The 26906-nt window shown below is 43.3% G+C and overlaps 1 protein-coding gene across 8 annotated transcripts; it reads right to left on the bottom strand.

Moving 5' to 3' along the window:
* Positions 1-1385: 1385 nt before the first annotated feature.
* CEP55 (centrosomal protein 55) lies at positions 1386-25976 on the bottom strand. Of its 8 annotated transcripts, XM_075533954.1 has the most exons (12): positions 25712-25976; positions 21640-21839; positions 20807-20841; positions 20125-20254; positions 19110-19304; positions 15591-15866; positions 15038-15106; positions 9475-9625; positions 7768-8081; positions 5817-5888; positions 5027-5152; positions 1386-2477 (listed from the first exon to the last, which is right to left on the bottom strand). In XM_075533954.1, exons 4-12 carry the CDS (start codon positions 20125-20127, stop codon positions 2280-2282), a joined length of 1404 nt encoding a protein of 467 aa, XP_075390069.1. In that variant the 5' UTR covers positions 20128-20254; positions 20807-20841; positions 21640-21839; positions 25712-25976; the 3' UTR covers positions 1386-2279. The 8 variants fall into 8 exon arrangements, with proteins under 8 accessions (XP_075390069.1, XP_075390073.1, XP_075390072.1 ...); XM_075533958.1 differs by lacking the exon at positions 20125-20254 and having other exon boundaries at positions 21603-21839; XM_075533957.1 differs by lacking the exon at positions 20125-20254.
* Between the last annotated feature and the right edge of the window lie 930 nt (positions 25977-26906).

Raw genomic sequence — 26906 nt, 5'->3', positions numbered from 1 at the left:
GTTCTCCACCTTCCTAATGCTGCCACCCTTTAATTCAGTTCCTCGTGTTGTGGTAACGCCCCAACCATAAAATCATTTTATGTTGCTGCTTCATCCCTGTCACTTTGCTACTGTGATGAATCAGGCAACCCCTGGGAAAGGGTCATTTGACCCCCAAAGGGGTTGTGACCCACAGGTTGAGAGCTGCTGCTCTACATGATACGAAAACCAAACCACTCACTGCCATCAAGTCAACGCTGACTCCTAATGCACACCCTGCGGGTTTCTGAGACTGCGGCTGTTTGTGGGAGTAGAAAGCCCTCCAGGTGCTGGGGTTGAACATCCAGCTTGGGCAAACCCTCAGCGGCGCCCAGGCGGTTACTCCTGTTTGGTGCCACCACTTAATTTGGAGACAGGAGAGGCTTGTTGGATGTCTTGCTGATATTTCCCATTTCTTTCCCATCAGTGGTATGGCCATGGACAAACCATTTTATCTTTAGCTTCCTTATCTGATAAATGGTTCTGGTACTAGTACTTACTTCAGAAGTACAAGGAAGGCTAATATAGTTCCCTGGTACCTAGTTTATCTTCACCCAGAACAACAACAAAAATACCCTCAGGCTAGATGCTTTCTGCTTCAAAGATCCCCAGAGAAGCAAAGAGTGTACTAGGACCTTGAACCCTTTACAGTTCAGTAACACGATATCGAAAATAATTCTCTCTGCTCCAAATTTTATATTCATCGGGAATATAAACACCCCCACAGTGGAAATGCTCACAAGGAGAAATACTGTTTTCTCAACAAATTTCCAAGATATTTTTTTCCTAATGGTATCCAAATTTTGGAAGCTTCAAATATTCCAGCAAAACAGATGATAAAGTAAGGATATTGAGAGAGAAACTCCAGCTCATCCTGTATCTTCAGGATCAACTTGCAGCAGTCACCCATTAAGCTGAAGCATTTCTAAGATTGTGTGCCCTAGCCAGTTTTCCATGACGCCACATGGACCCGAGGTGGGGTCTGGTTCTGATTCTTCCTCTAGGAGTAACCAACGCATCTGCCACATCTGTGAACCAGTGATAACATTTGGCTAAAGTTGTAGGGAGAATATTTGGACAATTTTATCAGCCTATCTCAGAATCCCGATCAAAAGGGGGAAATGTGGCATCCTTTTTATTTCAAATAACCCAGACTCAAACTGACTAAGAGCTGGCTGTCCAACAAAAAGCCTGGAAGCACCTACCCACCCTCAGGAGGTTTCTAGTTCCTACATATCCTTATGTATCTTATGATCTTACAGTGTGTTGACCAGTAAGCCCGACACTCCATTTAAGGCAGAAGTCTTCAAATACATTGATACATTATACACTGGACATATTAAAACATATTAAATAATTTTATTCTTTTCTCTTATATTACTAACAGTGCCTTAGAATTAAACATTTTTGGAAAATTGAAAGAAAAATTCTTAAATTTGTTTACACAAAGCATGTATAAAAATATTCAGATAAATAATATCTGATCATTATGTCATCAAGTCTTAAAAGTGCCAAAAATAAATAAAATACCTGAAGTCAAATGAGAGGACAGATGGTTTTGTTAAAATTCATTTGAACAGTTTAGCTGACCAACATGTGGTGATGGAATTAGAAGTGAAGCCACAGCCTGTGGACAGGAGAGTCAACATTGTGTGTGGCACCTTACACCTTGGTTGGTTTAACAGTTCCAACAGGAAGTAGCAGTAGAGTCGAGAAAATTCCCAACTTGTCTAATAACTGCTCTACAGTAGTAAAAGAGAAAAAGAAGTATCGCCTTTTAAAACAATAGACTTCAAATGATTTTGATTTAGATCAAAATCTAAGTTCTAGGTTTACAAAATACTTGCAAAGAGAGCAATACTAACACAGTAAGACTTTTGGATAATTATCTTTGATCTAAAGAAATACGCATATTAAAGAGGCCAGAGAACAAAATACTTGCTTGTGGGTGCTAATGATTTAACGCATAAGCAATAACCTGAATGAGCTTTACTCCAAGTATGGAACAGTGCAAAACGTGAGTAGTCACAAGTACAGCGATCGCCCCTTTCTGCCGGCTGGAAGGCCAACGATCAAGCATCTCGAGGAGGTATCACCACGAAAGAAAACGCAAAGCAGCCCTGAACTAAAGTACAATGATTCCTTCACGTGCCAGGGTCTCAAAGGTCGAGGGGTAGTCTTAGAGGCGTGCCACTCGAAATGCCCAGAGTCCCCGTCAGACACAGCACTGAGCATTCTGCCACAAAACCTGGCAGCCACTGTTAGTTTGAACAGTATTCAACGTGAGCCAGCAGGTCGCGGTGCTCCGTGGCGGGGTACTGGAGATTGCACTTGGGGCACTCCACCAGGCTGTCATTGAGGGCCGCGGGGCTTTTCGGTGAGGCGACTTTGAGCCTGTTTTCTGTCTCTCCTTGGCAGGGGACCAAGGGCTCACTGAAGGCAAGCTCGTGAAGCTGTTTCTGAAAAACAAAGTCAGCACATGCGGTTTGTATAGAAAGCCCACCATTAGTTTTCACGCAACAAGTATTCGGGGTGCTTCAGCCCTGCAGATAGGTTTTCTTTGAATCTCTGCCACCACTACTATGGTGGCCGCGTGTGAGGTGGTTTAGAATGTAAGTTACCCAGAAAGCACTGGGGTGAGGGGGTTTATCTGAGTAAGTTTGTGGCTGTAGAGTGGATTCCGACCCAACACAACACAGTATAACTGCCCGCGAGGTTTCCAAGGTGGTGGAAGCTGACTGTGCCCCCTCTTTTCCTGTGGAGGCTGGGGGTTCACACTGCTGACCTTTCAGTTAGCAGAGGAATGCTTGGTCTCTGCACCACTGGGGATGCTTTTTCCAGGATTACTAGTCTATCCAAAACCCACTCCATCCAGCTGACTCTAAGTCACAGTGACCCTAGAGGGAGAGGAGAACCGCCCCGAGGTCCCAAGGCTGCCATTCTGTCAGGGGGAAGCTGGCAGGCTCCAGCTGCTAACCTTGCCTTCGGTTAGAGCGGTGGTTCAGCCTTCCTCAGGTCGCCACCCTTCCATACAGTTCCTCATGTGGTGCTGACCCCCAACCAGAACATGATTGTCGTGGCTCCTTCAATAACTGTAATCTTGCTACTGTTATGAATCAGGCAACCCCTGTGAAAGGGCCGTTCAACCCACAATCGTGACCCACAGGTAGAAAACTGCTGGGTTAGAGGCTGAGTGCTTAACCCATGCATCACCGGGGCGCTTTCAGAATACGATGTTTGGAGCAGACCTGTGTGAAAGGCTGACTGTATTTGGTTGTAAAAGTGTACTTTTAGCAAGAGGACTCCCTAGAATTATGAGAACCCAAGAATTTCAGCCCAGCAAACACGTTATACACAGAACTGACTGAGAAATTATTTAATACCTTTGAGGATTTCTTTTCTCATGGTTTTCTCTGAAGAACTTAGCATAGTCAGTGAAGTTTACAAATGAATACTTTATAGCACACTGTGATGATGACGGATAGTAGGAACACCCACACAAAAAATACAGGGAAAATTACAAATTCCTTTACACATCCTTTGGCGTCCTATACTTTGAAAGAAGTCATTAGCAGAAAATTACAAATTTTTATTTCAAGTTTTAGGTGGTTAAAATCAACAACATACTAAAAATAGACCTAAAAGTATATTTGCTGTTTTTTATTCACACGGAAGTGACAAATGTTTTTTAAACACTTGTTTTTCCCTACCCCCTTTGAAAACAGGAGAATTATATTTGTAACATTTCCCCATCTGCAAATACCCTAGAGCACTAGGACTATGGCTGGAAGATGTTAGCCTAACTCACTACCTGCCTACAGCTTAGAAAACCCATAGGGTAGTTCACCTATCACACGAAAATACTACAAATTGAAAATGGTCTTAACCACATCTAACCGCAATGGGGGACACACAAACACAGACCTCCAATAAGGTTGGGCCAAAAGGTTACTACTAAGATGAAAATAACCAAGTCAAAAATAACTCCCTAAAAAAAAGGAAATAAAGAAAATAACTCCCTCACTCAAAACTCATAGCCACAGAGTTGATTCTGACTCATATTGACCCTATAGGACAGGATAGACCTACCCTTGTGGGTTTCTGAAACTTTATGGCAGTAGAAAGCCTCGTCTTTCTCCCATGGAATGCCTGGTGGTTTTGAAATGCTGACCTCAGGGTTAGCAGCACAACACATAATCTACTACCTTGCTAGGGCACCTTTGCATAGAAGTAAAAATGAATAAATAAAAGGCGATTATGTCTTCGTGGCACTGAGGGATAAGAGTGGGGCTTCTAACCTAAAAGTTGTTGGCTCAAATCCATCAGCCGCTCTGTGGGAGAAATATGAGGTTGTCTGCTTTCTCTGAAGATTTATGCTCTCGAAAATAGTCACTATGAGTCAAAATTGACTTGATGGCAAGTTTGGTTGGTTTAGATTTGTTGTCAGGGGAACCCAAAGAGTGTGCTTCACTCATACGCTTCAAGCTTGTATTAGCATTAAAAACTCATTATATCTAAAAGTGCATTGCTCTTGTTAAGAGAAAAAAAAATTCAGGTTGGAATTCCATGACTGCTGTTTCTTACATTCTTTCTGGACCAACCCAAACCTACTGCCACGGAGTCAATTCTGACTCATAATGACCCTGTCGGACAAAGCAGAACTGGTTTCAGAGAATGTCATTCTTTATAGGAACTGATAGCCTCATCATTCTCCCTCAGAAAGGCTGGTGGATTTGAACAGCTGATCTTGTGGTTAGTAGCCCAACTTAAAACCCACTGTGCTGCTAATGCCTCTAGAATCTCAGCACTAGAACGCCTCCTACCACAGTCATTAATTAATAAGAGGTACCTAATGTGTCTCTTCCTGGTGCTCATACTTGATGCTCACAGGGGCTGTCCCTACCAATTTCAGAGGTGGCCGTTCATCAAGGCATTTTCATAACTTGGTAGTTAATTGGACATATAAGAGAGGGAAGACAAGATCTGTTTTTAACCAGTTCAGACTCACCAATGATTCCAGCTGTGTTATCTGGTTCCTCGCTTTACGGAGCTCCTTAAGAATGACGTGCAACTGGTGCTGCATGTTCTGACGGTCAAGCTTTTCATTTTCGAAGTCCACAGTGCATGCCTGCATCTGGAAAAGGCCCAGGACAAAATGGTCACAGCTGCACACCCTGTCCAGTTCCCTTGACTGGATGCTTGCGTTTTATTTCTGTTCCTTAATTAGCCCAAGCAAGCATTTGCTATGCCTTCCTAGGAAGAATTCATTTGAGTGCGATATGACAAATGAGGCTTTTGGTAGATGGTGTCTTCATCCAAGGTCAAGGAGCAAAGCCAATGTTTCATGCAGAGGTGAGTGAGCGCAGCTTTTACCGATGGCATGTTAGGGTTTTTCCTCCGCCCACCTTCGGGACAGTGGAGACGAGGAAGGGATGGCTATTGATGGATGGGAATATAACTGAGGGTCTCTGCTCCAAATCCCGAGACCAGATGGTGTCTCTGTAAGTGCTGCTGGAAGTGACAACGCAGCACTGGTGGAGAGCTGCTGTTAGACCAGAAGAGGGACTAGTGAAGCCAAAGGGAAAGAACAAATTCCCCCAAGCCAATGAGTATCTGTCAAGAAAAGTAGCCTCTCCAGGAATCGAATTAGTCCATGGACAAGCTGAAACAGAGAAGTCTCTGAATAACTTTCTTAAATTGTTTTAAAAACACTCTCACATCTTCCAAAATGACTCTTCCTAGGACAGTGTGCATTTTAGATTGGCTGCACTGGGTTTAGAAGCAGCCCTAGAGAGTACCTTTTGTTCCAACAGAGCCACTCTCGTGTGTTCCTCCTGCTGCTTTAACAGAGACTTGTAAAGAAACTGGACCTGCGGAGGGTAAAGAGAACTGGTGTTGTCACATCTGCCTTGATCACTTGACCTGGCATTCATGAGGAGCTCACATCACAAGTCTCACTTTTCTAACAAGGACAACACCTGCTGGTTGGAGTGAGTCATTCCAGCTGGATATGTGCTTGTCAACTAGCGATGCAGCTGGGCAGTGCCACCTGGGCTGAGGTCCCTGGGGAAGGAGGTAAAGAGTACAGAGCCCTGCAGCGGCCACCCCCACTTCCCTGGAAGATCTGACACCGACTAGTACGTTTGAGGGGATCTCAGAGTTGCCAGTGTCTTGGCTCCTTGGCTACAGAATTGGAGCAAAGCCCTCCATCATTTCTGCGTGACCGTTCCCACAGATCACCGCTTCCGCCTGCAGTCGAAGTGGGGGTGGGAAAGGCACAGTCCCTTGTGCCACCTTTTGGGGGCATTTCAAAGTGACTATCCTAATAGCAGTAATTTCTGGCTCTTCAGCTTACAAAGCTCTCACAAAGCTCTACGAGGCCAGAAAAGGTGAGATTCTAATGGCCAATGAACCACTGAGAAAATGGTTTAGAGGCTGATATGAGTGAGTGCTGCAGGCCAGCTAAGGAGAAGGAGGCTTGGGGATGCTATTTATCTGACAGACGAGGAACCTGCAGGGGAGTCAGCTTAAGTGACTGGCCACAGGCCACACATGCTGGACTAGAGATGAAGTATTGCCCAGATAACGCTCTTTCCATGATTTATTCTGTCAAGCAAACTTAATGAATCTCTCACTTAGTTCAATAACTAATGGACTCCAGGGACATCAGCCACCACTACCCTGAGACACAAAGAACTAGACAGTGCCCGGTTACCACTACCAATTGGTCCAAAAGGGATCTCATAGAAATTCTTGGACAGAGTAGGAGAAAAACGTGGAACCAAATTCAAAATCATAACAAAGATCAGGCTTACTTGTCAGATAGAGACTGGAGGGACCCTGAGACAATGGTCCTTTATGGTTGGGGGTCACCACACATGAGGGTGACCCCCAACCATAAAAGGGTCAAGGCATTAGGAAGTTTTAAAGGGTCAAGGCATTAGGAAATTTGAGGACCACTACTCGAGAATAACCAACCATTTGAGATCAAAGGAGCAGTATTTGCCCAGGGACAAAGTTCAGAAGGGTCAACAGAGGAGGAGGAATAGCAACCGGAAACATAGGGCGAAGAGATTAGTTCCTCATGGGCATTGTAGTGGAGTTGATGGAACAAAATGTGTATGTATTGTTGAATGCAAAACTGATCTGCTCAGAAAACTTTCAACCAATTTCATAACAAAAAGGAAAAAAATGAGTCCCTGTCAAAGTTGTTCTCAAGTCTAATAATCCTAACTTAGCAACTCCATCATCACTAAAACATCTTGGCATCAAGCTGTGTGGGTCATGAGAATCCGGGAAGTAGTACGTGAATTAACTTGAGCAAATTATTACTATAATCAGGGTATCATTTGGGGACTCAGCCTTGCCTTGATCCCTCTGCTAGCTCACATCTCCTTTTGGTTTCTGTGTAATCTCTTTCCTCAGAGCCTGTGTGAGGGCATCTCTGCCCAGAAGGGGCTCTCATCTAGAGTGCTTCACCCCGCTGGCTCTTTCTTATCACCAGGTGTTAGCCCAAACGTCATCTCTTTAGCAAGGCCTCACTGATCGCTAATTTTCTTTGTTATTATACAGTTTTATTTCTATTAGTTTATTATGTTTCTATTCTAGAATATAAATTCCCATGAGGGCAAGAACTTTTTGTCTTTTTTTTTCTTTGCTGTATCCCAAGACACTAAAATAGTCCTAACACACAGTAGGTCCTCATAGAAAACCCTGAATCGTGATGTCAGGGGTGATGGCGAGGCTTACCTGGGCCAAGAGTTCTTCAGATCTCTTCTTCTCTTCCCCAAGCTTTCCCCTAGCAATATCATTCTCCTCCTTGAGCTTTTGGATTTTCTCTGTTTTGTGCCTGTCATCTTCCAGATGTTGTACATCTGCCTTTTTTTGTGAATACAACAGTTGATTTAAGTCTTGGACTTCTTTTTGGGTTTCTTCGTATTTTCTCCGAAACTCACTAAGTTCAAAACTTAACTGAGCTATTGTTTGACGTTCAACCTCAAGATCCTTTTTAGCATTGGCCAAGAGGTGATTGTAATATTTTTGCTTTTCATCCTGTAGACAACCTATCACAAAAAAAAATCACAGTGAGCTCTGTTCTGAGAGACTGATAATATTCCTAAAAAGTTAAACACCCTACAATGCCTCTCTAAACAAGATCACATTATTTCCTCAGCTTGCAAAATGAAGAGTCAGAAGCTATGAATTATATATTTAATGGAATAAGAAAAGACATTTGGGTATAAATGCTTGAATGTAAGGGATTACCAAATAAAGGACCTAAAAATAATACTAAACATAATAAAAGGAACTGTTTTGTGGGGAGAGTCATGAATGTCTAGAAAAGATAAATCAAGAAAAAAAAGCTTATTCTTTATAGAGAGACCATGACAAAAGTTAAAAGCAGAAATGTTTCATGCTGTTTCACTGGGAATAAGGTATGGTCCTTATGATGTATTTCAACAAGTACTTACAGTATTTCTTTGGTCAAAACATACACACACACACACAGCTAGCTGAATCGAAGGGACAAACAGCCCCTAACTAAATCCTGCAGTGTACTCGGAAAGTCCTTGTTGTAGCAATGCTGTCCCCGTAGGGCTGAAGCAGCTTTGAACTCCCTCGTGAGGCTTTTCTTTCACATTTTCTTTTTAGCATTAGTTCTGTTTTAAATATTCCTGTGTGAGGCTTCTCCCAGCTTCTGAGCCTCGCTAGCTTTTCTTTAGCCCGCTCTTTCAAGGCTTCAGTCTGTGAGGGCTGTCAACTTTTTTCATGGGAGCTCTCTCTGCATGGGGCGTCCTTTGCTGACCCTGCCTCCCAATCTATGAAATAAGGGGAAAGGCCCTGCCTGATCCTGTATTCAGGGGGTGTCCTGAAATTCACGTGAGATCAACGCCAGGACAACTGCAAGGTGGCATGATGAAAAGTCAGTATCACGAGTAAGGAGGATTCCACAGTGAGATTCAAATAATTGGAGAATGGTTTGTACGCCATCTTTCTCCCAAGGTTGATGGCAATACACGCTAAGGGGCTAAGGGTTGCAGAGTAAAAGAGGATTGGTGACAAGGCCAGTTTTGGGTGAAATGAAGTTGAAGAAGAACTCAGAATAAGGGGAAGAACATGCACAGTTGGGGAATTTTTTTTTTAATTAAAAGGTCATTTTATTGGGCAGTTGGGGAAATTTTAATGTGGCTTTAAAGCTTCACAAATTGCCCTTGAACATGTTTTCACAGAAAACAGGAAATTTTAAGTTTTATTAAAAAATAAAGAAGACGTGGTAAAACATTTCTAATCGCAGAGTTAGAAGAGTTGCTCTTAACACATGTACACATGTGCTTGACACATGCATGGATGTATGGGTTGTGGTAAGACCTGCACGATAAAAACCTAACTTTGCCGAATCACTCCTTTTGGAGAATGTCAGACGTAGTATCCCCAAGGGCCATGGTATCCCAGTACCTTCCGACTCAGTCTTCTTTGTCTGCTGTGGGAGTGATTGCGCAGCCATTTCCGACTGCTGTTCCAACTCAAAGATCTTTGCTAACAGCCCTTTGACGTAGACCTCACGCTGCTGATCGTACACAAGCCACTGCTGGTTTTTCTCCAGAGCCTCCATGTGAAGATGGAAAAGAGCAATAAGATTAAAAATTAAAATGAAGCAACCTGAAAATGTACAAAGGCCACCAAGTAAGGTCGTCTTTGTTAACACACAAAGACTCAGGGGTTCATAACTGAATCACTCTGCTGACATGGGTAGGCAAGTGGTACACAACAGACCTAGTCTTCAACTGTTCTTTCCATACATCTTTAACAGGTTTTCTGTAGAAAGAACATTGGCATTGTACACTCAATCCCATTCATTTTATGTCCCACAGAACCCGCTACAAATCCAGGGTTCATAGTAACTGGACTTTCACGAATCCTTAACCATGTCAGCAAACACTGTATTTTTAAGAGTAGGTCTGGATTTCACTTGACTCATTTTGGGAGGCAGCACAGAGAGCCCTTTCAACCTTAAAAGGAATGTATCATCTTTCATTTTAATTTCAATCTGAACCTACAACAGAGTATGCTGGCCTTTATCAGAGCCCCTCTTCCCAGGCCTGTAGTTATCGATGAAGAGCCTGACGTTCTTGGTTGTGTACCAGGGCATGTTCTTTCAGATAAGAACCTCATGCTTTAAAGACGGGACTCCAGCGCAGTGTAAACATAACTGTTATGTATCGGAACACCCTCAAATGTGCCTGGCTCGCTTTACTGTGCTATCACCCAAAATATCTTGGAGGCATGCCTGCATTTACATAAATCCTGGAGAGCCGGGACGGAGCAAAAGGTTAAGCACTCAGCTGCTAACTGAAAGGGTGGAGGTTCAAGCCTCTCCAGAGGCACCTTGTAAGAAAGGTCAGGTGACCTACTTCCAGAAAAACAGAAGCACACCCCTCCTCTAACACACCCGGAGTCACCAGGAATTGGAGTCAACTCTATGGCAACTGTTGTGGTTTTTATATAAATCACAGCAAGCCTTAAAGATACTTATCTTTATACAAAATTATATTTATCATTAGGGGATATTCCAATAGAAACAATTTAAGCCAGTGTTGTATGGTCATGAGAGCGGTTTTTAATTTTAAAGGAACCTGACCACACACTACTTGACCAAGTATGGGAAGCAAAAACACTTGATACTTAAGAGTTGAGAAGCAATATCCTACGAGACCACATGGTGGCGATGTTACATCAGTAAGATAGTACATTTTTTGCCTGCTGTTATCCAACGCATCTGTTACAATAGTACCAAATGAACTTCTAAGCTATCAACAAATGCTATATTATTAGTTTAAATATTCAGCAGCATCATTGCAATGTCTAGCCTACTTCCAGTTTTACGTCATCTATACATTTGTTAGATGTATATTCATATTTTAATACAAGTTACCTCAATACATATATAGAAAAAGCATGGGCAAGGGAAAATGCTACTAGGACTCCCCCTCCCAGTTTGATTCAGAGGCCATTCAATATTCTGGGGTAAAAATTCCAATGTTGATTAAAATGCTCATCTGTACATAAGGGGCAAAAACCCAATACGTGGTTCATCACAACGTCGGGATATGGAAGGTATATGAAAGCATTGTGTCAATCTTAAAAAAAATTTAAGTTACTATCTAGACTATAGTAATGTACAGTCATGTAAAGGGTCATGGAAACATGCAACTTACTCTCAAAGTGTGTGTGGGGGGGAGAGAGAGAGAGAACATGCCTTCATGTAGGAGAAAATGCAAAAGTGAATGACCATCAACAGACAAAATGCTAGCAAGAGGTACATCTAGGTAAAGGGCCCAGAGCTGGCTTTGTGTTCTAGTCTCATTCTTGTAACTCTCCTATACATCTGATCCCCTCCCTTCAAGAGAAATATTCTTTCTTTTCCCTTAAGTTCTAAGTTTTAAAAATTGGGATTTTAGAATGAATCAGAAATGGCCATTCAAATCCTTTTTCAGCTATTTGGTTTGGTTTCACCCGAGTCGCTGACAATTCGTGACTATTTACGGCACTCCCTTCGCATCCTTTCAAAATGTCAGCCAGACTTAATGGCAGCTGAGGAATGACACAGCTAAGCCTGAAGAAAGGGGTTTGGGGCTTATTCTGACATCCAAATGCTGACTCTTAAAACAAATGGACAAATGTCTGCCGGAAGTTGTTTTTTTTTTGGGGGGGGGGACTTGGAAGCAGCTTGTGGGACCAGAACTACTGAGATCTTAAAGGTCAACTATGATAGGGTATAAAAACTGTAAGACTCCTCAAGTTCTCCAAAGACAATTCTAAGTCTTAAAAATCTGAGCTTCTAAAGAGATAGTCAGAGTCAAGCTACCTCCTGTTCTGCCAACAAATGACTGGCTCTCAAAGTCTGGCTTGAAGCCCAGCAGCATCAGTGAAAACACAGAATCCCTGGCACACCCAGACCTATGACATTAAGATGTGCAGCTTATGAAGCTCTTGTAGATTCTGATGCACTGCTGAGTCACCGTTCAGTCTAAACCACCATTCGAAAGTGAGCTGGCATAAGAATGACTGACTCCTTTTACCTAAAACTCTTTTCTAAGGTGGACAGAGCAGAGGAGCACAGTATCTTTAAATCTGCTAAAAAGATGAAATAGACCAAAAAGACAGAGGCCTAAATATGGAACATTTCAAAGTTCATTTTGTCAAAAGAATTGTCATTACACAAGAGCTATATAAGCCCCCAATAAAATGATTTAAAAAAAGAAGAATTGTCATTATGTAAAATCAGCTGATCTTTGAAGTGGTTAGTCCAGTGAAGGCTAAAGTTGCATACAAGTTTAAGAGAGCATGTATTTTCAGATACTTTGCTAGAAGAGATTCACACGCCACCCAAGACCAGGCAGCCATTCTTTAAATGCTCTAGACAGTGAACAAAACACACAAAAATCCCTCCTTTGTGAAACTTTTATTCTAGTGGAAGAGTCAGACGATAAATAAGAAAAGCAAACTAATTTTCACAGTAATATGAAAGGAAGGAGCAAACCAGGAGTAGCCGGAGAAGGGAACAGGAATTACCTGGGTGGTTAAGGACACTCAACCTCAGCCCCACAAGACAGTGACATTTAGCAAAGACTGGAAGAGAGGGACGGAGTTACGAAGCTATCTGGGAGAAGAGTGTGCTGGCTGAGGAAATAGAAAGAAAACATGACGTTGTCGAAGAAGAGCTCGAAAGAGAAAGGAATAGGGGGAAAGAGGCGCGGAAGATATGCGCATGGGATGGTGGTGGTGGTTAGTGGCCACCAAGCCGGCTCCCACTCACAGCGAGTGACTCCATCCCTATACAAAGGAATAAAACACTGCCTGGTCCTGGGTCAGCTTCATGAGTGCTGGCAGACTCGGTCCATCGTTATGACTACTGTGTATTTGAGTGCCTTCAAACGATGGGGTTTTATCTTCGGCACTGGATCAGACAAAATTCTGCTGTGATCATAAGGGTCCTCACTAGCTGATTTTCAGAAGTGGATGAGTGGATTGCTACTGGGTCCAGCTGAGCCTGGAGCCATTACAAGCATTTCCTTCTCATGATTCTCTCCACTACCACATCTTCCCGCGCCGCCAGACACTCGCGAGTGTGTCAGATTTTACATCACCCGCCTCATTCAAACTTCCCAAACAAGAAGATGCACGGGGCTTTCTCAAACCTAATTATTAACCACAGCGCCCCCGTACATTAGCGTGTGGTTTTGTTTCACTCTCTTGCCCCTGCTCCTCTCTCTTGCCACTGTCCCCGTTCTCTTGCTTGCTCTGGGTTTCCGCTACACTCCTGCCCTCTCCTCTGAACTCCCCTCCACTCTGCTTCCTTGCTCGCTCTCCCTTTAGTCTAAAACAACCCTGCGGGTTGTGCTTCCCAATAAAGCCTGTGAATCAATATTCACTTTCCGTTCCAGTCTATAATTTCTATCAATTGTCACGTCTTTTTCCCTAGTCTGTCTTTATCGGGAAGCTCGCCGGAAACCTGCCCTCCAAGAATGACCCTGCTGCCATTTGAAATTGCTAGGGTGCAGCACCCTGCATGTAGCATGCATAGTGTGACAGACCAATAGGTGGGTGGTAGGGCTAGTGGATAAGTACTGAGATACACGGAACGTTAAACTTTTAGAGGCAGAGCTAGTGGGTAGGTGCTGATATACACAGAATGATAAACTGTTAGAGTTTTTTACTGTGGCAGTTCAAGGGCAGTGAATTATTTACTGTGGCTCTTTCAGCCAAAGTGTCTAATTCCTACCAAAGAGCCTTTCCCTGCATGGTGGGTCTGGTAAGGAGTGGGGAATCCTGATAAAATTCCCTGGAGTGGCATCCTGCTGCAGATTAGATAGATAGATAGATAGATAGATAGATAGATAGATAGATATAAACCAAGGCACCCTCTGAGAAGCAGGAGGCGAGATCTCAGTATCGGCAAGAGCTGGGAGTGGAGCCTATCCTCTGGACCAAGATTGCTGTACAGTGAATCTCCTGGATCTAGATGACATCTCGACCATCAGAGACGCAGCACAAAACCAGGAGCCGTGGCATCTGGAACACTGTGATGGCCTTCCAAGCTGTGGAGCAAGTTAAGATGGGTACTTTTGTGCAGGGGGCTGGCTTGCCTGCTGGGGTGCCTCAGGCACTTAATTCAGGAAGCTGGGCTTACTGACCCACAGAGCTTAAGCGGAACACCTTTGGGCTGAGGCTTAGAGCAAAGTGGTTTGTCTTGTGGGCATTTATTAACAGGTCTGAAACTTTGTAACATGTCCTGATAAACAACAAGCCTGAGCAGTTCTCAATGGCATTCGAACTTGTTAACTTCAGTAACAAACCCTGTAATCATGAATTTTATCTGTGAGTTTGTGTACCATTGTCACCGATAGTAGAAACTAGAAAGGTGAAACAGTGGGAAATTGTGGACACTATTTATGCCAGCGCAGTGTAACACAAGAAATTATCTTCCTAGTTTTCTGCTTATATATTAGGCTTCTTCATTTAAGTTACCTTGAAACACATCATCTTGATAAGGTACTATAGTAGTCTCTACAGATTTAAATTCTCCTTTTAAAGATCAAACAGACCTGAGCTACACTTGTCAGATACAATGAAACAGGGAACTTAAGCACATACTTAGAAGAGGAAAGCCAGCACCATTTCGGGGACCAAAATACGTACCTCGCAACTCACAGCCAGCGAGTCAATGCTGACTTCTAGCGGTCCAATAACGAAATCAACAACTTTATACTTTCTAGGTCCCCTAGTAGAATTTGGAAAAACAACAACCAACAAAAACGTTGGACACAGCCATCCTCGTGAAAAACGAGCCAGGCCCGTAACCAGAGGGATGACGACAAAGCCCTCAGTTCTCCTGCCTCAGCTGCAGGTCTGCTTTTCAAGTCACAGCACCCAGGCTGCCCATTCCCACGAACTCTAAGACGAACTACCCGAGCTGGCCCTCTTAGCCCATCACATATCAAAGGGAAAATGAACTTACATCTTTCAGCTGTGTTTCCATTTCATGAATATTGCTTACTGAAGAGATGAAGCAACCTGCAGCCGCAGTCTGTAAACAAGCCAACGTTAGCACCACCAATTTCATAACAGGTAATGTTCTCATTCTACTTAGTCTCAGCATATGTTTGCATGCTTCACAGAAGCACCCAGAGCTATCACGAGAGGGTTTCCAACGGTTCATGGGAAAAGAGAGTTCCAACGACAATGACATTTTCCCACAAACTTTTTCTAGCCCCTTGCTTTCTGCTGGTAAACCATCAAGGCTACCACGGGGCCAGCGTCGGAATGAAGATCTCACTGGAGACCCAAGGTCTCCGATCTTCCAGACCACCAGGGTAGCCCTATGAGCAAATGAATTGTTGATCAAAGGAGAGTTTCAGTGATTTCCACTTACAAGAGGCAAAACGAGACACTGGGAAAATATTACATTAAAAACATCCAGTTATTAATATTTACATGGTTAATATTTCATATACATTTAGTGTTAAATATGAAAACCCTAGGAAGTTTTGAGAAAGGCAACTGCTACGTACCTGTGATAAATGAAGTGTACTGGCTTTGCTTTCAAGTTCCGCCAGCCTCGCGGTCGTAGCGGACAACTGCTTCTTCAACATGTCTGTCTCTTCAGACAGAGATTTCAGCAGTTGCTCCCTCCGCTCGCCTTCCTTTGTTTTCTCTTCCAGCTGCTCGAGCAATGCCGTTGAGCTGTATCTCGCCTTCAGCTGCTCCCTGAGCTGCTGTATTTCTTTGTCCTTCTCTGTGAGGTAATATACATTCTTCTGCCTCTCAGCTTCTAGGAGTCGAATTTTCTAGACATAAACTAAGAGGCACCTTAGAACAAAACCTGGCCAAGCATCCAGCTAAACAACATTCTTCAACAAGCATTTACGAAGGCTTTATAGCGTATCAAGCCAGTATGCACTAGGTATCGGGTGTGTGTGTGTGTATGTGTGTGTGTGTCAAAAGAAGATGAAGCCAGAATAGTACAGAGGTAAACCAATCAGTGCTGTTCTTAAGATATAAAATGACTAGGGCCAAGGCACAGAGAAGGGAGCAGCCAATGTTGTCTAGGATAGTGAGAGAATGCTAAAGAAAAGCAGGCTTTCACAGGAATGACTGATAATCACCCCTTCATCACACTGCGGCTCGAAAGTTGCAGTGACTCAGGGGCACATGCCCAGGTGATAAGAGCCGGCGGGAATGAAGAATCATAGAGCATTACAGTGAGATAAAGATGCATCGACTAATCTGCTTACTGTTGATTAATGATTTGGTCTAGAAGTCAATTGTGAGTGCCCAATGTTTACAGAGATGTGCAAGACAAAGAAGGTACCTCTTGTCAACTGCCCTGCTACTGTTGTGAGGGAAGAAAGAGTCCGTTTAGACAGAAGGACAGTGCAGGCTGCCAGGCAGAAAACAAATGCAGCCGAACATTTACACTTAGAGTAGAAGAAGGAACAGTTGTTCAGGTGGACAGGAGAAATTTAGGTGAATGGATGCTCATGTGGAAATTAAGAGGAGATTTTTTTTTTTGCTACATGCTTAAGCTAAGTGAGTGATAGGATACTAAAACAGCCAAAATATTTTAATTGTGAAGAGGCTACAATGTTCAGACAAGTGGAAACAATGGTACCGGTGCAATCTGTTTGCCAAAACACATTTGGGATATGGTGTTCAATTTTGGGTGCATAATTCAGGAGGGAGAGGGACACATCACAAAGTTTTCAAGAGAGTGACCTGGAAACTTTCCCGTCAGAAAAACTGCAGAATATGGGGCTGATCTGCAGACAAGTAAGAGGAAACAGAATATCCTTAAAAAAAATCTGAAAAATTTGTCAATGTGGACAAGAACTAGATCTAGTTTGTGTAACAATTCAAGCAAATAGGTAGAAGTTGTGGGAAGTGTCACTTAAATTGACTATAAAGGAATCAAATTTTGATAACCAATGTTCATCAAAAGTGGAATGAGCCAGAAAGGCATCCTTCAGGGAGTCCTATTTCAGACTGCAAAATAACCTTAGTGCCTAAGAACTGGTGACAATTCATTTCTAAATGCCTGCATATGTATTACCCTTAATGGATACAATTTTAAAAATCATCCAGTTTAATGATATGCCTATAAAATAGAATATAAAGAAATTAAATGATCTCTTTGACACAGGGCATTTGTTTTCTAAATATGATCAAGAAAGGTACTTGGAAAAATAAATTCAAAACAAATTATGATTCATTAAAAAAATTCCTCTAATGCTTTATTCTGTTGTACAGAGGGTCGCTGTAAGTCGGAACTGACTAGAAAGCATTTCGGCTTGCAAAAGCAGCACTTAAAACAGTTCTAGTAAGTCCAAATTTCCTGACTACACCATACCAAACTGTAAATGAGAGACTCTGCAAGAACACAAAATGCCAATACAGGTATGAATTTATCTCAAAACAAAAGTTTCTGGTAAAAAAACCCAGCCAAATATGCATGATAAAATGGTTTTTTAAACATTCACATTGAAAACTGGAATGTTATTTGACACACTGAAATAAACAGTTTTGACTTTTCTATTTAGAGATTTAAAACAAACTAAAAAAGAAAACCAGACTATAATTATTGGTTAAATACTTACTCATCTCCTGTAGTTAGAAAAGCAAAAAAAGGGGGTGGGAATTTAAGAGACAGTATTCAGCCAAGGACAAAGCTTGAAGGTGAGGAAAGGAGAAATGGAAACGGCAAACAGGGAGGAAGTGGGATGAGCGATCCATGGAAGGGATTGCAGGGGTGGTGGTACCACAAACTGTGTATGAATTGTTGAACAGAAAACTGATGATCTGCTCAGAAAACCTTCACCCAATTCACAATAACAGGCTTAAAAACAGATATAATATGAAAAAGTGTCCTTACAGAAATAAAACATGTCTACATTGCACTGTCAATCACAAACAATGAAGAAAGTAAACCAGTATGTTCAGTTTTAAATGCAGCTTAACAAAGATGATCAAGAAAACTCATGTAGTCACCAGGATGCTATAGAAGGATAACCGATTGGGTTATTATTGTGTTCTAAAAGAGCTGAAAATAGATCTTCGTGCTGAGTTGAAAAGAGGTCTTAGTGGTACACATAGTTAAGCACTTGACTGCTAACTTCAGTGTTAGTGTTTTGGACCCATCCAGAGGCAGCAAGACCTGTCAATCTGCTCTATGGAGGTTACAGCAAAAACTGAAATTGCCATCTTACTCCATGATATAGTTAAAGTTTATTGTGCCAACCTGGCTGGTAATTGAAAGGCAGAGAGATAAATGGCTCAGTGAGCCTCGCCTTTTGAGTTCTTAGGTCTCTTGCTTTCTGATGGCCAGACCAGGGTACAGCTGCCTTAGCCAGTTTCCTGCTTCAGCTGGCAAGGCTCACTTTTTGCAAGACAGCCCCAAGGGGAAGCCACATGGACCTACCCCAATGCAGCCCTGGGTGCTGGAGCACCCCTGTGGAGACCCCTGCCAGCGCCGAGATGTTCACTGATTTGGCTTTCCTCCTGCAGTCGGTGTCATAGTGTGTGTTTTGTGAGATGGAGGACGTTGTGGATTAGTGTCAGACACATGGTTAATGTTGGACTTGTGGGCTTGGGCAGCACTGGATTGGGCTATTTTCTTGATGTGCACTTCACCTTTATATAAAATTCCCTCTTATAGATGAGTTTCTGTGGATTTGTTTCTCTAAAGTATCCAGACTAACACACTCCATCATAGACATGATCAACTCAAGGGCACCCAGCAGCCCCAACAGTGCAGTGTTGAAGGGGAAGAACTGCTCAATGTCTTTATTTCTGAAACAAACTTAGTACCTGATCGTTTCAAAACATACATTCAAGTCTATTTTAAGAAGTGAGAGAAGCTAATAAGGGCAAGAAAAAAATCTAAGAAAAGCTGTAAAATCAAAGTAGAAATATTAGGATTCTAAGCCAAAGTCAGTTTTCGAAAACAAATGAACTGGGTGGGAGCAAAAGACAATTGTAATAAATTAGTTTCTAAACCAGCATTCTATAACTGAAAGGGTCAGGAGACCATGTACCTCTATGAGTCTGTGTCTGTCTTTATCAGCCAGCTTTCCTTTTCCACTTGCGATTTCATCCACTGATGTTTTCAAGGCCGCAATTTCTCCCTTAAATTTCTCCAATGTGGTGTCCGATTTGGAGTTACTGGGCTTTGGGCCCCATTTGCTTTTAATTAAATCTCTGGGATTTCGGGAAGACATCTCTGAGATTGTCTGGAAAAAAAAACAAAAACACAGGATTACATTTTATAAGCCTGAGCATAAAAGTTCAAATCGCAGGTTTAAACCTGGCCTAGTAAGCTATCTGCTCTAAACAGAAGCGATATGTCCAAACCAAGGGGGTTGATGGAGAGGGATTCAGGAAGGTTTCTGGATGGCTGGTAACAATTTTCTTTTTTTAAACTGTGAGGTACACAGAGAGTATTTATTTTTTAAAGACATGTTAGCCTATACACATTCTGTATTGTGATCTGTATATGTTGTACCTCGATAAAATGTTTTCTTAATAAAGAAAAAACTGGGGAAGTTTAAGCCAATAATGAAACTTAGCAGAAGTAGCTCACGGTCAGACACAGTTTATACAGGAATTAAAAGTTAGTGCGAATTCTATAAGGCACTGAATTGCCAATTCTTAGCATAATGTTGAAGAAATAATGCTTAGTTCAGATCTATCCTAATGAGATTAAGAACCATAATGGCAAAAAAAAAAAAAAAAAGGTGAAGTGAATCCAGATGAGGTCCTTATGAAAAAAGAGCCACAATACTGAAGGAATTCAGGAATAAGAGGAACCAAGAATAAGGACCCATTTAAAGAGAAGCTTGTTATTGTTAGGTGCAGCTCTGTCAGAACACTGCCCAGTCCTGTGCCACTCTCACAATTGCTCCTGGTTGAGCCTGTTGGTGCAGCAACTGTGTCCATCTATGTTGATGAGGGTCTTCTTCTTTTCTGTAGACCTCTACCAAACATGCGGTCCTTCTCCAAGGGCTGGTATCTCCTGGTGACATATTCATAGGACATGACAAGAAGTCTCACCATCCTCTATTCCGAGAAGCATTCTGGCTGTACTTCTTCCAAGACAGATGTTTATTCTTCTGACAATCCAGGGCACCATGACTCAAACGCTTCCATTCTTCTCCAGTATTCTTGATTCACTGGTTAGCTTCTGCATGCATTCAAGGTGACGGAAAATAACAAGGCTCAGGGCAGGTGCCCCTTAGTCCTCAGAATGCCATCTTTGCTCTGTAACACTTTATAGAGTGATCTTTTGCTGGGGTGTTTCTCGACACAATAGCATTAAATATAGTTTAGAATCAAGTGTGTAATAAAAACTAGCATGCAGGCGCAGGTTCCCACACCGGGTTCATACTGGTCTCCCATCGCCCCTTTGGAGGCTGTAGCAGCTATGGTGGAGGGCAGAGTAGCAACAACCAGGCAAGCCCAGCTTCAAGAAAACTTTTGGTGCCATCCAGCATGCACCCTCCTCACAGCATGCACCCTCCTCACAGCCACTGACCAAAAGGTGACTTCTGCAGAAGAGGTGGTGAAGGAGGAGGCCAAGAGGAGATTTGTGAGGTTGTCAGTGAAGCCCGTGCCTGCAAAAGTGGAGACAAAGCCAAAAGAGGAAGCACGAAAGGATGAATCTTTAGAGAAAAAAGTGCAAGCAAAAGGGAAAACAGGCTGAAGTAGCTAACCAAGAAACTAAAGATTTACCTACCAAAAATGGAGAAACAAAAACGAGGAGAGTCCAGTCTATGACAAAAGCAAGAGAAAAAGAAGTCAAGTCTGATTAATATTTATCTACCAGTGGGCCCTGTTATCTGTCTTCTTGTACAATCCAGAGGTATGTATGTATTTATATATGTATGTATGTATGTATATTTAAATAATCTTATTGGGGGCTCATACAATCCTTATCACAATCCATACATACATACATACATACATAGTATCAAGCACATATGTACATTTGTGGCCATCATCATTTTCAAAACATTTCCCTTCTACTTGAGCCCTTAATATCGGCTGCTCATTTTTTGCCTCCCTCCCTACTCCCCTCTACTTCATGAACCCTTCATACTTCATAAATTATTATTATTTTGTCATGCTACACTATCTGACGTCTTCCCCGCCCTCTTCTCTGCTATCCATACGCCAGAGAGGAGGCTATACGTAGATTCTTGTAATCAGTTCCCCCTTTCTATTCCACGTTCCCTCCACCCTCCAGGCATTGCCACTCTCACCACTGGTCCTGGAGGAGTCATCTGTCCTGGATTCCCTGTGTTTCCAGTCGCTATCCTTAACAATGTACATCCTCTGGTCTAGCCAGATTTGTAAGGCAGAATTGGGATCATGATGGGGGGGGGGAGCTTTTAAGAACTTGAGGAAAGTTATATGTTTCATTGTTGCTACCCTGTACCCTGACTGGCTCATCTCCTCCCCACAACCCTTCAGTAAGGGGGTTTCCAGTTGGCTACCGATGGGCTTTGAGTCTCTACTCTGCACTCACTCACATTTACAATTTGATTTTTGTTCCTTGATGCTTGATACCTGATCCCTTCGACAGCTCGTGGTCACACAGGTTCTTCCATGTGGGCTTGTTGCTTCTGAACTAGATGGCCAATTGTTTATCTTCAAGCCTCTAAGACCTCAGACGCTATATCTTTTGATAGCCGGGCACCGTCCGCTTTCTTCACATTTACTTATGCACACATTTTTTCTTCAGCAATTGTGTCGGGAAGATGTGCATCCTGGAATGCCAATTTAATAGAACAATGTGTTCTTGCATTGAGTAAGTGCTTGAGTGGAGGCCCAATGTCCACCTTCTGCCTTAACACTAAACCTATAAATATATGTACATAGTTCTGTTTCCCCACACACTTATATAAATATACTTACATATGTACATGCCAGTCTTTAGACCTCTATAAATACCCTTTTTTACCTAGTTCTTTCGTCTATTTCCTTTTACTTTCCTCTTGTCCCACTATCATGCTCAGCCTTCATTTGGGTTTCAATAATTTCTCTTGGTTACCTTGCCCTTGCTGAATCCCTACCAGGCCTCTCACACCCTCCTTGTCATTGATTTTGGATCACTTGTTGCTAACCCTGTCTCTGAGTTGGTCAGCACCACCTCCTTACCCCAGCCTCCCCCTATCCCATGTCCCCCCGGAACCAATGGTCCCGTTGTTTTCTCCTCCAGACTGTTCATCCAGTCTATCTTATCTAGATAGATCTATAGAGATAATAATATGCACCAAAAATCAAACTATAGCAAGATAGGCGATGAGTGAAAACACAGCGATGACGACAAAAAAGGAAACCAAATACCCATAGAAGAACAAATTAACTAAGAGAAAAAAATTTAAAAAGAAAGGTCTGATTTTTGATCTCTAGGCGTGTCCTTTAGTCAAGTCCAATGCTTTGGCCCCAGAGTCTGTCCTTTGTACTCCCTCGGGGGCTCCCTGCTTTGCTCCCATGGTTGTTCTGCCCAGAGGTATATTTTTATCAAATATTTTGTAAATGCAAGTTTTTAGTAGCTCTAGAAACATTTTTTAAGAAGTAGGAAATCCTACTTCATCCTACATTTTTAAATGTAAATGTTTTTTTTTAAAAGACGAACTCATTTACTGTTTTTTTTTTTTAATATATACAACCAGAAAATAGTGTAGGATGCAGAAGTGTGGAAAGATTTGACTATCTTGGGTGTCAATGTAACATCCCATGGGGTGGGTGGATGAGTGAGGGGAATTTTTGTATCCCTAATACAGAATATACTTAAAGGCAATTTGGAGAATGTCATGTATGACTTGAACATTTAAAATTTTGTTTCCATGTTATTGTTTTCTTAGTAGAATTGTGCCTGAAAAACATTCTGTCATCATGGCTGTCTTATCAGAATGGTGTGTATTCTGTAACACCTTTTGGTCATGGTAGTCCAGATTTCCCGATAACTTTGTTATGTGCTATGAAGGATTTAACATTGGAGTGAATATAAGGCATCATGCAAATATATATATATTCCATAGTGAATGAAGTGGGAAGTGCAGAGTGAAGACCCAAAGCCCATTCGTCGGCCACTGGAGATCCCATCCCCTCACAGAGGGGTTTAGGAGAGGAGATGGGTCAGTCAGGGTGCGAGGTAGCACCAATGAAGAATACAGTTTTCCCCCAGATCCTGGATGCTTCCTCCCCGCAACTACCATGATCCGAATTCTACCTTGCAGGACTGGATAGGGCAGAGGTTGTACACTGCTGCATATGAGAGCTGGAGGCACAGGGAATCCAGGGTGGATGATACCTTCAGGACCAGGGGTGTGAGGGGCGATGCTGAGAGTAGAGGGTGAGTGGGTTGGAAAGGGGGAACCGATTACAACAATCTACATATAACCTCCTCCCTGGGAGACAGACGACAGAGAAGGGGGGCAAGGGAGACTCTGGATAGGGAAAGATATGACAAAATAACAATGTATAAATTACCAAGGGTTCATGAGGGAGGGGGGTGAGAGGAGGGAGGGGGAAAAAAAAGAGGACCTGGTGCAAAGGGCTTAAGTGGAGAGCAAATGCTTTGAAAATGATTAGGGCAAAGAATGTATAGATGTGCTTTATATAATTGATGTATGTATATGTATGGATTATGATAAGAGTTGTATGAGCCCCTAATAAAATGTAAAAAGAATTGTGAAATAGTAGGACTTAAGATATAGCAGCTTATCAACATTTGAAGATCATGGTACTTGATAACTTCTTTAAAAACAGTGGCTCCAAATTTAAGGCTGGAAAGTCACTGGAATTTAGAGAATAATTATATTTACATACCATTTTAGGATTTTGGTACGTGCATAAAGAACTGTGTACAAATTGTTCATAACGTCTCTGTGCTGATCTCAAAACTGATGAAAGTCAGTTAAAAAAAAAACAAAAAAAACCCTCCAAACAACTTTAGCAGGCTAATATATAAACTCTAGATAAAGTTTTTAAAACAAACTTTCCCGATCGCTTTCTAGAAAAATTGGAGGTGTGAATAAGGACTCTAGAGGAGCAGGAGATCATTCACGAGTGTGAGACTAACCAACGCATATTAGAAGCAATTCTGTTCTAGGTACCATAATGGGTACTGGATATAAACTGTTTTTTGGTTTTTTTTAAGAAAAAGATGTCTCCTGATTTCATAAAACTTTCAAGCTAGTAAAGGAGGTTGGCAATAACAAGGAAGCAAACATGGTTTTTCAAGTGGCAAAAAATGATATTCAGGAAATGAACAGAGTATGGCAATAAATGATAGTAAAAAGCGGGGAGACCTACTTAATAGGATGAGGGGAAAACTCTGGGAAAATGACTTCTAAAATTATCCTATATGAAATCAGAAAGCCTGAAAAATTTTATTAGAACTGGGCAGATGGAGTTGAACAGACTCAAGTGCAAAAGTTTAGTCCTGGGCTTTTGCTGATTATGACTGGACCAAAAAAAAAACAACACCCCAAATTCGCTCAATTCTGGCTCAAGACTACCCTATAGGACAGGGTAGAACTGACCCGGTGTGTTTCCAAGACTTATTCTTCATGGGAGTAGAAAGCCCTGCCTTTCTCCCAAAAGACTGAGGCAGCGAGTAAATCAATGCAGAGGCTGAGAGTCGGTGAGGCAGATGCAAGGTTATGGGGTGTAAGGAATCTGCTGTCATAGGAAGCTTTTGCCTGTATGCCTCTGTAGATAGCACAGCACTGACTTAGCATACTGGGTTGATAAAAGACTTTTTTTTTTTTAAGTCATCAAGACCCAATCCGGCGATAAGACAGATCAGTAAGCCTGGAAGGAAGCCCCGGACTTCTGGACAGAAACTTCAAAAGTGGGTTCTAGTCCAACTCCGCCAGGCGCCCCGGTGTGTATTTTCTATTCCGGTGAGGCCATCCCTACACTGGACAAAGGGGGCATGCTTTTCAAACCCTTCCTGGCCTAGTCTCACCCGAATACTCAGAGTACCCGTTACGGCTTCCTGCAACACAACCTGGTGTTGAATTATAAACCCAAACCCAGCTCCCTGCCATCCAGTCAATGCCCAGTCATAGCTTAGGGTGGTTTGGAGGTTGTACCTCTTCAGGCGGGGAGAGAGCCTCGCCTATTCCCCTCTGAGCCGCTAGCGGTCTCGAACTGCCGAACTTGCCATTAGCAGCCCATCGATGAAGGAGAATACGTAATACGAGGGCTCCTGTATTCGATCGCACTGCCGTTTAGGGGTGCCAACAATTGTTCCGGGGGCTGCCCGCGGCACTGTTGCAACCCCACAAGGGATAACCCCAGGTGCTGTGGATGGGTTGAAGGGGCCCTGCTGGCTGGGCGTGACCGAAAAGCGTTTCAACCCAGCAGACACACACGGCATCGATTACAGGTCAAGGCCACTGCCAGACCGACGATTCCGACTGGGCAGGCGCCGCCCACTCCTATTTGGGGGCGGCGGTGGTAAACCAAACGCTACCCTGGAGGCAAGCTAAAGCCCCCTTGGCCTTTCAGCACAGACGAGCGTACTTCTGTGAAGATAGACGTCGGATAAGCACGAGAGCGCACCCGAATCAGCAGAAAGCAGTACCAGCCACCCGACCGTCTGTAAGAAGGTGAGAAATCCTACCACAAAGCCGGGCGGAGGCGGAGAACCGTCCGAGGCGTGGCTCCCCAGGCCGGCCTCCGGCGGGAAGCGGGCGCTCGGGAGGGGTGCAGCTATCAGGGCGGGCCGAGATGGAGTCGACGCCTTCCCGATCTGCCTACCGACCACACCTCACCCGCGGCTGCGACCCCGGGGGCCCGCGGGCGCCTGAGGAGAAGCGCGGCGCTTCGGTCGGCCCCGCTACACCCTCCGGCGCCGGCGCCGCTTCCGGGAGTTTGAATCGCGCGGCGGCGGGGCGGGGCGGGGCGCGTCACTGCCGGCGGGGGCGCGCCTGGCAGGAAGAAGAGCGTCCAGGACGCGGGCCCACGATTGGTCGAGGCCCTCAGAGGGCGGGGCCTAAAGCCTGAGTCCGGACGGGGATTGGGAACGGAGGCGGAGCCAGGCCCGGGGTGGGGTGGGGCGGGGCGGGAACGCCTCCTTCCGAATCTGGCGCCGAGTTTGGATCTTTTTATTGGATGCTTTGAGGACTCAGATTTCGCAGGTTCTGTGTTTCTTTGAGCAAATTACTATTCTCCATGTGATCATTGAGACGGTGACGCTCCGTTGGAACTAATTTTTGTGTGCCCTTTAGCATAAGTCACACCTTTCTCCCCTCTAGCTCTAAAAGGGGCCCGGGTGACGCGATGGTTAAGCGCTAGGTTAACTGAAAGGTTGGCAGTTCGAACCAAATAGCGTCTCCGTGGTAGTAAAGACCTGGTGCTAGCGGCTCCAGTAAAGTCTTCAGCCTATAGAACCCTAATAAGCAGTTCTCTGTCCGATAGGGTTACTTCCCAAGAATGGCTTTAGATAGGAAAAACAAACACGGCCATCCAGCCAATTCTGAAGTATGCGACCATATGGTAGACCATAAAATTACTCCATGGTTTCTGAGGCTATAAATTTTTACGGGAGTATAAAGCTGCTAATGAGTTCAATCGCTGACCTGGGATTGGCAGCCCCAAATTGCGGCAGATAATGCAGCTAAATATCCAGAGAAGGCAATGTTGCACCAAAGTTTAAACTAGATTAGAAGTAGCTTGTGTTATTTAACCTCTCTGGTCCCCAGGTTTTCCCTCGTGTAAAACGATGCAAATAATATCTACCTCACAGGGTAGTTGCATAGATTAAACAAAAGAACTCAGTTAAGTTCTTAACCTTTTGTAAATGCTCAGTAGATTTG

This window comes from Tenrec ecaudatus, chromosome 16, assembly GCF_050624435.1.
Source record: "Tenrec ecaudatus isolate mTenEca1 chromosome 16, mTenEca1.hap1, whole genome shotgun sequence".
NCBI lineage: Eukaryota > Metazoa > Chordata > Mammalia > Afrosoricida > Tenrecidae > Tenrec > Tenrec ecaudatus.
This window is presented reverse-complemented; position numbering and strand designations above follow the sequence as displayed.